The sequence below is a fragment of the Bemisia tabaci genome, chromosome 1, assembly GCF_918797505.1.
Source record: "Bemisia tabaci chromosome 1, PGI_BMITA_v3".
Lineage (NCBI taxonomy): Eukaryota > Metazoa > Arthropoda > Insecta > Hemiptera > Aleyrodidae > Bemisia > Bemisia tabaci.
Window position 1 is genome coordinate 86,620,788 of NC_092793.1, and position 13,517 is coordinate 86,634,304.

At 38.6% G+C, this 13,517-nt stretch overlaps 1 protein-coding gene across 2 annotated transcripts in view; it reads right to left on the reverse strand.

The window, feature by feature from the left end:
* HisRS (histidine--tRNA ligase) overlaps positions 1–13,517 on the reverse strand; it is a 40,960-nt gene that overhangs the window by 11,073 nt on the left and 16,370 nt on the right. For both annotated transcript variants that reach the window (XM_019057703.2, XM_019057704.2), the window contains exons 3-4: positions 4,850–5,071; positions 3,782–3,988 (exon numbers count right to left, since the gene is read on the reverse strand). In XM_019057703.2, the coding sequence (XP_018913248.2) occupies positions 3,782–3,988; positions 4,850–5,071 (429 nt within the window). The remainder of the gene's footprint in view (positions 1–3,781; positions 3,989–4,849; positions 5,072–13,517) is intronic.

Sequence of the window (13,517 nt, forward strand, 5' to 3'; positions counted from 1 at the left end):
GACAATTAAAGTTACACCTCCACCCATAATTTGTCTGATTAGTATTTCTTTTGTTTGTAATTTTTCCCCTTTTTTCTCTTTTGATTTTCATTAAATTCATTTCTGAACGAGAATCGAGCAAATTTGTGTGAAAAAAACTTGTGAAAGAATTTGAAAGAAATTTGAAATAAATTTAGAGTAAATTTATTTTAAATTTATTCGCCGTGTCTCTCACTCAAATTCTATATTGTACAGAAAAGTGTCAAATCTGTTTAATATTTGTTATGTGTTCTCTATCTCCAATTGGCAAATTGCTAGTTTCTGTTTTTGTTTTTGTTTTTTTTTTTTTTTTTTTTTTTAAAAAAAAAAAACACCGAAAAGGACACTCTGAGTAAAGATTGTAGGAGTGGTACCGTAAGGTCCGAATTTTTTGTTTTGAATTTTTTGATGCAAGTTTAGTTGTTCGATAATAGACCTGCTTCTGAATGTAGATATCTTCCTTTTTGTCTTGTTTTTGGAGAGAGATTATTGCCGAGATATTATTCGGTTTGCTGTGTGAATGCACGTCGCTCATTAATTGTAAATTTGATAAATAGTTCAGGATAAATAATTGCATTTGTTCAATTGTAATAGTAATCGCTTAATTCTTCCAAAATTTTTCCAATTTTCCAAATTGTTAATTGTAATCGCAATTGCTTAGTTTTCCAAAATTTTTCCAATTTTCAAAAAGAAAAAAAAATTCTGATTTTTTTTTTCCTTTTTCCTTTTTACTTTGTGCTCTACTTAATTGAAAAATCTGTTGGCCACCGAAAAGGACACTCTGAGTTAAGATTGTAGGAGTGGTGCCGTAAGGTCCGAACTTTGTGTTTTTCTTTAAGCAAATTCAGTTGTTCAATAATGAATTTGTGCCTATATGTAATTGTGATCTAAATCAGAGCTAGAAAAAATTTAATGAGTAATTTTACTATGTAATTTAATGAGAGTCATGTAATGACTGTAATTTAGTGAGTCATGTAATGACTATAAATTAATTGTAAATGTCTCTATTTGGAATGGCGAATTTAAAGTAATTCGTAAACAAGTTTTCTGTTAGAAATTGTCAAAGATGCTCTTTCAGTTATTTTTCAGTGAATGTTCTCGTCTGCATTCAGTTTTCTGCATAGAATTTAGTTCTTATTCTTGCCTTTCATAGTGTTGAAATGCAGTTGTGTTGATTTCCTCTTAACATGTAGTCTCTCCCCTCGAGTTTCTCATGGGCATGCTACCTCTGTTAATTTGCACACTCTGTTTCTTTTGTTTAAACGCACTTGCGCACTCGCGATTTCGCGAAGTCGCCTTGTGTTGGTCAACACTTATTTTTGGTGTCGTGTCGAGCTTCACTTAACATGTAGCCTCTCCCCTCGAGTTAATCTTGGGCATACTACCTCTGTTACAATAGTGAACTCCACCTTTTTATCCTTACAGAACTTGCTTGTCCTCCGGCCCGGTACCCCTGGTGTTGACACATAGTTTGTCTTTCTGTATTAGGAAAAAGTCTCTCCCTGGCGCTTGAGCTCCGGCAAGCTTTAAACACCAAATTGTGAGACTTGGTCCAATTGATCGATTAATCGATTTTCTTTTCTCAATATTCCAACTAGATAACTCAGTGCATTCAAGACCACTTCTTGTCAATTCTTTAATTTTTTTTTTACTCAAAACATGCCAAGCAAGTGTTTCTGAAATATAGATTCATGAGCCTTTTTCTTTGTCCTTTCATAAGACACTGTTTTGTTAACGATTTTTGTTTGTTTGCAGTTAATCAGAATTCTTGTAAAGAATTTTTTGTTGTTGATTGTTTCAACAATCTGAATTGCAGTATGTTGTGTGCTGTATGTATGTGTAAAGCGGAGAACGATATTAATGGAAACTGTAAAAAATTTTTTTGTCAAAATTTTGTGATCCTTGTAATTTTTTCTAGTAAATTTTCTTAACTGTTACGCCCCTCTGGCAAAAACCTTTTGTAACTTAGGTAGTGAATTTTCGAAAATTTTGTGATGGAACTTTGATAAAAATTTTGTAATTTTTGTAGTAAATTTTCTAAGACTGTTAAGCCCTTCAGGCAATTTTGTAATTTTTGTAGTAAATTTTCTAAGACTGTTAAGCCCTTCAGCCAATTTTGTGATTTTTGTAGTAAATTTTCTAAGCCCTTCTGGCAAAACCCTTTTGGACCCCGGGTCCATTTTAAGAGAGGGAGGATGAGACGGTGTCCGTTCCCCCACTCCCATCTTTCGAGATGCGAGTGGCGGTGACGTCACCCTATCCCTGAGCCAAGCTCGCTGATCAGCTGAGACGTCGCCATTTTCTTCTTCAGTCAGTGCTCCGCTTTGCTCTCGGCCGGTCGACAATCTTGGTTCCGCCCGACTTTTCCATCTTTTCTGTTCTTTCGCCAATGTAGTTTTTCCATCCAGATCTCGAGGATCTGTTCTCTTGTTTGTAGTGTTTGTAACCCGCCGTGTTGAGTGAATAAATCTCTTTTTGTTCTCTGCAAGCGCGCCTTTTCATTTTCGCTACCTCACCTCACTGGAGCCTATTGGCTGCCCTCTGTTGGTTTTTCTTTTTGAGGCCTTCAGCTGTTCGTCAGCTTCTCTCGTTTCAATGGAGATGTAGCATTTGTGAGGAATTTGCGATTTGACTGTTGATCCTTAGGTAAAAGTTCGCGAGAAACACGATGGTGCCGCTGGTTTTCTCTGAAATCAACTCCCAAGCTCAAAAAAAGCTCTCAAGTTGAGGCCAAATGGAGGGGATATCCCATGCTATTCTGAGAGTCCATCTCTGCATCAAGACGAACTCTCCATGCAAAGATGGAAAGCACGGCATCCCTGCTAATGTATTAGCTCCCCCCTATCTTTGCATGGTGAGTTCATATTGATGTAGAGGTGGACTTTCAGGATAGCGTGAGATATCCCCTCCATTTTAGCCTCAACTTGAGAGCTTTTTTTGAGCTTGGGAGTTGATTTCAGAGAAAACCAGTGGCACCATCGTGTTTTTCGCGAACTTTTACAGGAGAAAATAGTCAAATCGCAAATCCCTCACACATGCAATATCTCCATTCTGTGCCTGTAGAAAGGACACTCTCGCAGAATTCGTGACGAAGAATAACAAGGACCTCGAGCTCTTGAGCTAGGGCTGGTGGGTCTTGTTTACATTTGGAAATGAAAACAGCGGCGGTTGCCAACTGTAGCACTCTAACTGTAGCTGAACACATGTGATTTTATCAGTCATTTGGCCAGCATGCGCATACATGGGCACGGCGAGGCTGTGGAAATCGTGGTCGTTACACTGATTTTGAAACTCATACTCTTTTCCTCTGTGACAGTGACTTTTACACTTACAAAACTTGGAATTTTCTTTGGCACCACTGTTTACACTTGGCAATCCTGCAATTAGCTAGGCACCACTGTTTAAAGTCGGTATCAGACGATCAAACTGGAGCTCTCAAAGTGGCGTCACGTGGGGTCACGTGACGCTCAAAGATTCTCGGTCTGGGAATCTTTGAGGGCAATGGAGGGTCACATGACCCCACGTGACGCCATTTGGAGAGCTCTACTTTGATCATAAGATACTGGCTCAAGCCGGTATCAGACGATCAAAGTAGAGCTCTCACAGTGGCGCAACATAAGAATCAATAGTCCAATCGCAAATCCCTCACACGTGGAACATCTCCATTGGCTTTGAAGGGATCAAAAAGTCAGCAAAAACGTCTTTGGTACTAATTGAACAGCTCATTACTACACTCAATTTTAGATAATAACGTTAGACAAACCTTGTCAAGCTTATCTACTGACGAACAGATAGTCCTAAATTGGTCACTGGAGACACCACAAGCTTCAAACAGCCCATCTAAAAGTTGCCGGTGATTAATTTTAAGTTTGAAAGAGCCTAGGTCAAACCGAGAGAGAACTTCACACGCTATCCTCACACATTCAGCCTCAGGTACCATTGGATCATACCGTCCAGCAATATCAAAATCCTGTGAATCATTAGAGAGAGATGAATAGTCAAAGATACAAGTCAGGTGAAGTTAAGGGGAAGGGGAGGGGGAGTGGAGCAAATTTGCAAGCTACCAAGATGGTAAGCGAATGAAGAATTGAAAGAATGAGGAGGTGAGGGCAATAATGCCGTTTCTTTCATTTTAGGGAAAAAATGTAAAAGTCCTACAAAATATCAAATGCCTCTCAATAGATCCAATCTTTGTATGATCTAAATGAACCTAGTCAAGCAGAAAGGAACCAAGCCAAATCAGCTATTGCCAAATTTAACTGGGCAATTTAATTTTTTACATGAAAACGGTTGTGCAGATTTTTGAGCAGAGAATTTTCTTCATAGAACTAAGCAAATCCTTTAAAATGTTCAAAGGCACCCACACCAATTTTCTCTTGAAAAAAAAAAAAAATATAGTCACCATTTAAATATGTCTACAGCTGATGTGGCTAGATCTCTTTCTGCTAAACGCGGTCCAAATTACGAACTAAATTTTATGATCTTAGCATTCATTTTTTTTTTACATCTGACGCTTGATTCATGAAAAATAATGATCAGTTGGAGATAAAATGCGAGGACCGTTTTTGAGCGTTTAAAAAGCTGTGATTAGACTAAGTTTCCAGGGGAACGTTTTGGTAAAGTTTTTTGTCTGTCCGATTAGTACCCTTAAAACTCCGTTTCTATGAGGGAACGATTTGTGTCACTTTGTCTGAAGTTGAATGCTAAATATACTGGACGAGGATTAAATGATATTTTGATGGCTACAGCGCTTTTAGAGAAAAAATCAGGACACAGTTTCCTTTCATATCTTGATTAGCATAATAGTGCTAGGTACATAAAACAAACTTACACATTGATAGAATTCCCTATACCGGCCTTTAGTCATGGTTGGGTTATCTCTCCTGTATACTTTGGCTATTTGGTAACGTTTAATATTGGATATCTTATTCATTGCCAGATATCTGGCAAAAGGAACAGTTAAGTCATATCGAAGGGATAAAATCTCTCCTCCTTGATCAGCTAGATCGTATATTAATTTTGAGTCTTCACCATATTTCCCCAAGAGCACATCCTGCAAGTGGTAAAAGGCAGATATGAGAAAAAGAATAATTATTTTACTTTATTATAAAACATATAAACAGGTGAAAAACCCATTGTAAAAAAAAATTACAGTGAGACTGACCAATCTGGCAACAGAGAAAATTAAAAATGTACCTCAACGATAATCAAGAAAGGCAGGATCAGATCCAACACCATGATAAGAATCACTCCACAATCAACCAGGAACTTAGAACTTTTTGACTTTTTTCCTAAGGTAACACTTGAAATGAGAAATTTCTGCATGAAAATATCAAACTCAGCATCAGGGCTGTTGGCAAGTCTCGATACTTTATGGAGTATGGATGTACCATTTTAGAAAGACGGTGAGGAGGAGAAGGGTTTCGACAGCCACATAAAGTACCATAGTATATCGCTTTGGCGATCGTTTTCCTATTTAGAGCGCATCATCCTCTTGTTGTTAGCAGAAACTGTGTTAGTTAAGTGCTGCTGCAATTTACCATTACAGCTGTATTCTCACACATTGCCTTGGTTATTAGTCACTGGAGGATATTCATTTTGCCACGGCCAACCATCTGAACATTTCCCATGTTAGAAATAGAAAGATGTAATTTTAAAACGGTGCGATGGACCTACAGGGTAAAATGAAAAAAGTCTCCACGCCCAAAATTTTGATGGTTACTGAGACAATTGATGGGTGAAAGGGTGCGGAAAGTGCATGACTGGACCATTACAGGAGAAACATTACAAAGAGACGTGAATTTTCCTCCCCCAGACTAAGACAAAGAAAGAACTCAAAATAAGTGCCAGAAACCGCAACAAAGCTATCTAGACTTTAGCTCTCTTCTTAGTTTCTTTGTTTTCCCCGCGAAATGGTGTGGACCCAGCACCATTTCTCCACCTTGTCTAATAAATACATTAATGTTGTTATTTTGGAATGCAAACTACATTATACTAATGAAACTTCCCTTTATTGTTAACTACTATCTCTAAATTTTGTGTCTACCTTTATTACTATGCTACAAGTTTTGTGTAACTTCCTCCATCTATTGTTCATTTGTTCGTAAGGAAAACTGTAAGTATCTACGGCCATAAGTGAATTTTAATACCCTTACCCCTGCAGAAAGGGCCTGTTGCAAACTTTTGCTAGAGCAAAAATAAGAGTTGTTTCTTATAGATAATGCCTGAAAAATCACGATGAGCGCATCGGCAAAGTCTGAAATGCACTCATAACTTCACAGTCTGCGTAAGAAATTTGCGGTTATTTGAGCTTCCCGCTTCAAAAGCGATTCTACGGCACAGGTGAACATTTTGTAAGAAGAGTCGTTCCATCGTCGGCAATACTCATCATGGCCGACGCCAATCCGCCAAAACACGTGTGATGGGACGAGATAATACCTGAACTAGATTAGACCAGATAACAATCGGCGTGTTTTAACGTTCATGTTTTCCACGCCCGAATTGATTGACCTTGAACTCTCCTCGAATTACGCGCGGAACTGCGCGCAAGCGTCGGCCATGATGAATATCGCCGACGATGGAGCGACTCCGCTAATAGTCTAAGAGCCAGCTGCATTTTTGACGCCACTACTCCGGCACGCTTGAAACTTGGCAGAGACATAGTTCTGACCTCCCTAGTAAGGGATTGGGCAATATCAGACCTCAAAAGTGGTGCGTCTGGCCGCTGCGCCCCCCCAAAAACGGAAAAAAGCGTGCGATGAAATCGCACGGTAGAGCCACTTTTCGGCTCCTGAAAAGTGCTTTGACGTTGTTCCCTAGCCTTTATATTGTATACACGTGTAGTTTGGGTACATATAAACTTTGTTTTAGCCCGGCAGACGAATTCGAGTTTATACGGCCGATTGGCAGACTCCAAAACTGGCTCCTCCGTGCAATAAAATGGAAAGAAAGAGCCACTTTATGGCTCCTGCAAAGTGCTTTGACGTTGTTTTTCAACCTTTATATTGTACGCACGTATAGTTTGGGTACATATAAACTTTGTATTAGCCCGGCAGACGAATTCAATTTCATACGACTGATCGGCAGACCCCCAAAAATGGCACTAAGATGCTATAAAATCGAAAGAAAGAGCCACTTTATGGCTCCTGAAAAATGCTTTAATGTTGTTTTTTAACTTTTATATTATGTATACGTATAGTATAAGTACATATAAACTTAGTTTTAGCCCGGCAGACGAATTCAAGTTTATACAGCTGATCGGCAGACTCCAAAACCGGCTTCTCTGTGCAATAAAATCGAAAGAAAGAGCCACTTTATGGCTCCTGAAAAATGCTCTAATGTTGTTCTTTAACTTTTATATTATGTACTAGCCGTTCTGGGCGCGCTTCGCGCGCCCGTCACGCCTAGCCGGGGGCTACGACCCCTGGACCCCTGGTCACTCGCTACGCGAGTGACATTCGGCTCGCTTCGCGAGCCGATTTTGTAGTAGTTGCAAATTTTTTATCACTATATTTTGAAGATTTCATAGAAAACATCATGAAATTCTCACTCCACAATTAACTTGTAGAATAATAATGGCAGGGCAAGAAATAAACTATATCTTAAAATGGACGGTTCCCACTTAGTAAAAACAGCCAACACCACGTGAAGGTGAGGAACCATCGTTAGCCACTTTTCTTTTTTTTCTTTTTCTTTTTCTTTACTTTTCTGAAAAAAATTTACTGAAATTTTAGTTGGGTCCCCTAAAAGGAAACACGGAGAAAAAAATTTGTGCATGGAACCCGAAGCTGAGATCATATGGATCTCTGAAGTTTTCGGATCACGCATCCGAAAAGTTAAGGTCCATCTGCCGAAGTTCGGGTCAGACAATTGAAGTAGTTCGGTACATACCGAAGATTTCAGGTCACACATCTGAAGTACTCGGTGCATACCGAAGTGCTTCAGATTTCTGACTCAGAGATTTAGGAAAAACACAGTAGAGAACCAAGGAAATCACAGTAGAACAGAGAAAAAAATACAGTCGAATAAATAAAGAAAACTATTATCGAAGAAATTCTAATTATTAGAAAGTAATTAGCTGGCATAATCAATGCGTAGCTGCATAGGAGCATGAGCGAGATTTATCATCAACTGACCGCTGGCCGCTAGGTACCTGGGTGGGCGAGCGATAATACGTAAGCGGTGGCATATGGTTCGATTGACAGAGGAGTGGGGAACGGTCAGACGTAGGGGAAAGGTTCAGGCTGAACCGTTCAGCATAGAGCAGCGTCAGTCACCGGGTGGGGAAGAGAGTCCGGGAGGGGACACTTCCCCTCGAGTGAAATAGAAAAAGGCAGAATCCTTCGAAGTTTATATTAATGATGATACGTATAGTATAAGTACATATAAACTTAGTTTTAGCCCGGCAGACGAATTCAAGTTCATATGGCTGATCGGCAGAAAAAAAAAAAAATGCGATAAAATCAAACGGAAGAGCCACTTTATGGCTCCTGAAAAGTACTCTAACGTTCTTCCCTAACCTTTATATTGTACAAACGTGTAGTATGGGAGCATATGAACTTAGTTCCAGCCCGGCAGACGATTTCGACTTCATGTGGCCGAACGGATTGCAGACACAAAATTGTGATTTTTATTCCCAGACACCAATGAAACGGACGGAGAAGATGAAGAGGACGATGATTGCATTGCGGAAATATCATCAAGTCTCTCATCGACCAAAATCACTTCTCGAACCAAATGATGAGTTCCAAGGAAAAACAAAGGAGCGCAAAGAATTTGGTCATTTTTTTGGCTCTCCTCATTTTTGTCACAACTGATATTTCCTTTAACCCTCTATTACATGCATACACATATATATGTAATTTAACGTATTTTCTTTTTTTAGAAATTCTGTACGAGCGCAACAATGTTTCTGAATGCATCTATGCAAGCCCAAGGTTATATTATATTGGATAAAAATGACGGAGCCCACTCCAATGTTACAAAATTAGGTTAATAAACGTGTTTTTTCCGGCAATCCCGGGCTGCGTAGATCGGCTCTGGCAACACATTTTCGGCGCAGAATTTTGGTTGGTACGAGTGCTCGAATGATAATGAAAACACATTGAACACTGTAATTAAGATATTTTCTTGAATTTGTATATTTTACGTATAGATAGTTTTGTAAAATTATCTTAATAAAACCTTTAAAAGAAAAAAAAAGAAAAAGAAAAAAAAAAAAATTACTATTTATGTTATTAAACAATCTTCGATAATAATGGTTTTAAGACTTAGAAATACCTTCAAACGACTGCAAAGAAAGTAGTGTGCTCCAACGACAAGTTTTTGGCGCATTAATTAAGCTCTCAAAAGCAAATTCAGAGTCTCACTGATCGGCCTTACCCTCATCTGCCGCAAAAGGGATATCTCATTATCTTCTCACCTTTAACTTTATCCGTATTTTTCAGTTTTACATGATAAAAGTACCAGAACAAGGTAATAGAACTTTTACGGTTCCCTAGAAGGATCGTTCAGGCCAGTATTTTCACGTTAAATTTTCATTGCTTTCAGAGCCATCTATGGGGTCTGCCGATCGGTCCCATGAACCGGAAATCGTCTGCCGGGCTAGAACTAAGTTCATATGCACCCATACTACACGTTTGTACAATATAAAGGTTAGGGAAGAACGTTAGAGTACTTTTCAGGAGCCGAAAAGTGGCTCTTCCGTTCGATTTTATCGCATTTTTTTTTTCTGCCGATCGGTCGCACGAACTAGAAATCGTCTGCCGGGCTAGAACTAAGTTCACATGTACCTATACTATACGTATACATAATATAAAAGTTCAAAAACAACATTAGAGCATTTTTCAGGAGCCATAAAGTGGCTCTTTCTTTCGATTTTATTGCACGGAGGAGCCGGTTTTGGGGTCTGCCGATCAGCCATATGAACTTGAATTCGTCTGCCGGGTTAAAACTAAGTTTATATGTACTTATACTATACGTATACATAATATAAAAGTTAAAGAACAACATTAGAGCATTTTTCAGGAGCCATAAAGTGGCTCTTTCTTTCGATTTTATTGCACAGAGGAGCCGGTTTTGGAGTCTGCCGATCAGCTGTATAAACTTGAATTCGTCTGCCGGGCTAAAACTAAGTTTATATGTACTTATACTATACGTATACATAATATAAAAGTTAAAGAACAACATTAGAGCATTTTTTAGGAGCCATAAAGTGGCTCTTTCTTTCGATTTTATTGCACAGAGGAGCCGGTTTTGGAGTCTGCCGATCTAAACTTGAATTCGTCTGCCGGGCTAAAACTAAGTTTATATGTACTCATACTATACGTATACATAATATAAAAGTTAAAAAACAACATTAAAGCATTTTTCAGGAGCCATAAAGTGGCTCTTTCTTTCGATTTTATAGCATCTTAGAGCCATTTTTGGGGGTCTGCCGATCAGTCGTATGAAATTGAATTCGTCTGCCGGGCTAATTCAAAGTTTATATGTACCCAAACTATACGTGCGTACAATATAAAGGTTGAAAAACAACGTCAAAGCACTTTGCAGGAGCCATAAAGTGGCTCTTTCTTTCCATTTTATTGCACGGAGGAGCCGGTTTTGGAGTCTGCCGATCGGCCGTATAAACTCGAATTCGTCTGCCGGGCTAAAACAAAGTTTATATGTACCCAAACTATACGTGTATACAATATAAAGGTTAGGGAACAACGTCAAAGCACTTTTCAGGAGCCGAAAAGTGGCTCTACCGTGCGATTTCATCGCACGCTTTTTTTCCGTTTTTGGGGGGGGGGCGCAGCGGCCAGACGCACCACTTTTGAAGTCTGATATTGCCCAATCCCTTACTAGGGAGGTCAGAACTATGTCTCTGCCAAGTTTCAAGCGTGCCAGAGTAGTGGCGCCAAAAAAGCAGCTGGCTCTTAGACTATAACAAAATGCTCACCTGTGCCGTAGTACCGTTTTTGAAGCGGGAAGCTTAAAAAAACGCAAATTTCTTACGCAGATTGTGAAGTTATGAGTGCATTTCAGACTTGGCCGATGCGCTCATCGTGATTTTTGAGGCATTATCTATAAGAAACAACTCTTATTTTTGCTCAAGCAAAAGTTTGCAACAGGCCCAATCTGTTCGATGTCAAAAAATCCTGGTAATCTAGTTTCAAGCGAGACCCATATCAAAGATTTAAAGGCAGCGTCAGTAGTTTTAGCAACAAATCTATGCCAAATCGGATGCCGAAATTCTACTTAAGGTATGTGCTGAACTATTTCAATGTGTGTTACCTAATATCAGAAGCAATATTTGCTGAACCATGCCAAACCACAGTAACCATGCATTATCTATCTGGCTACTCTATATTCAAACCCTTCAGAACACTCTAATTGTGTGTTGTGATTGTCACACAAATTATCACTATAGTGCTCAAACCATAGTATAGTTTCAGAGAATTTGTATGTTGATAAATACATGCTAGTTATGAAGGTTCATTCAAGAAATTAGCATTGCAATTTTCAAGTTTCCTTATCTTTCCCTGCTCCTGTACAATACTGTAAGTGAGGGCCATCTCCGCGGACATTGCTACCGTAGCTATTGAGTTTCGAAGCAAATAGAGGATAGGGCAATGTATTTGCACTGAAAGGAAGGAATTTAAGTGATACTCTATACTATACACTGCTAAGATCTCTATTCTTCCTCACTTTGATTTAATATGCTGCCAAGTAAGTAATTGAAACGTAAACGGATCAGAGCTGATTGCGCGAATGGTATGTATGTTACGGGCAACGTGGGGATGTCGCGCATCGTCGACGGTGCCCGGACATCCTCGATGGTGCCCATACCTACTTATACTATGGTAACACATACCTATCTCCAGATTTTCTCTTGGTAGCTACATTCTCTAGGTGAGACCAAGGAGGCTTATTAGCATAAAGTTTATTTTGAACTGCCCAAGGCGGTATTACTATTCCTTAAAGATTGCACTTCAAATTTAAGAGTTCAGCGAATGAAATTGCTCGCTTCTTTTTCTTTAGGTATCTTTTTGGATTGGAGGGGGAATTTAACAACGGGTCTTTTAGCTTAGTTGCTCATAACAGTATTTTGGTAGTTTTTACTTCACTTGCCTAACTTTACTATCAAAGATTTCTATGCTCACAATACTCTGGGTAATCTAATATTCGCAATAAAAATGTGTTAACTTACTCATCACACATTACCTACTCTCCTTTGTAACATTACAATTTTTGTGGCCAAATTCTTCAGGAATGTTTCCAATTTCAAAATACCTAAGGGCCTTCTGTTTCTCATTAGAAAAGTAGATCAGTCAGTGGAAGTAGTTCATAAGGATCATCATAGCAATGTGTCTTTTCAGAAATTTTAAGTACATTATTTACGTAAACTATTTCACTTTGAAAAAAACAAGGACTCTGACATTAGAATTTTTTTTTTTATGCTCATCTTTAAAGTATTTTCTAGCCTTACAAAGCTTACTGAAATCATTGACTTTCAATGATTTCATTTTTCAATACGTACATTCAAGAATTCACATGACTGCTAGCCTATGACATTCATAACAAACTACGATTAAAAAAATTAGGTAACTATTCCAACACTTATGATGAGCAAGAAGAAAAATTTCTCGCAAATTATTTGCTAAGGCTATTTTATTTTATTTTATTTGAGAGAAATCAAAGCCCATGAATACTTCATAGCTCTTTAAATGTGGACCTTAAGTTCATATTTTCCTCTAAGTATTATGGAAGGAGAAAACTTAGAACATCTTTCTCTCAGTTGATACACAATGTGACTATATATATCGAACCTATATTGAACTATATATCGAAGGTAGATAAATTAAGAAGAAAGAAAAGAAGGTAAGAAGAAAGAAGGTAGAATTTTAAGAAAAGGGGAATAATCACTGTGAAACGGGATATCCTAATATATAATTCCGTAAGCCCGATTTCTGTTTCGAAATTGCGCCGCGACCGTCGCACGGTGGATCGAGTCAATGGTAGAGGTCGGTCATGGGCGACGAAAAAAAAAAGTCTGATTTTAGATATTTTTTCTTGGTTTTCTAGTAGTTAAGCTTCCAAAATGAATGTATCCACGGTTCTAGGATCTTTGAGCCCTTCCGCTTTGACATGCGGGTTGCCTAAAGCTGACATTGCAGGTGGTATCAATTTTGCCGTCTAATTCTCAAGGTTTCATTTCGCTTTTGCATGAGTTCTGTGGCAGATAAATCAAAATTTCAATTAAACATGCTTATTCTCCTCCCTTTAAGGAACCTTTTGGATATCATTAATGTGCATTGGCATATTTTTAGGAGGACCAGAACCACCTCCAAAGCTTGCTTTAAAAAAACGCCCAAAAAAATGTTAAAATACCTCGATAAAAAAATGTCCACAAGTGTCCGCAAAATCCTTTGTTGGTTGCCTCCTGTACACTATCAGGAATGATATTATGTAATAATTAGCCGCTAATATCCGCTAATCTACGAAAACGGTCCATT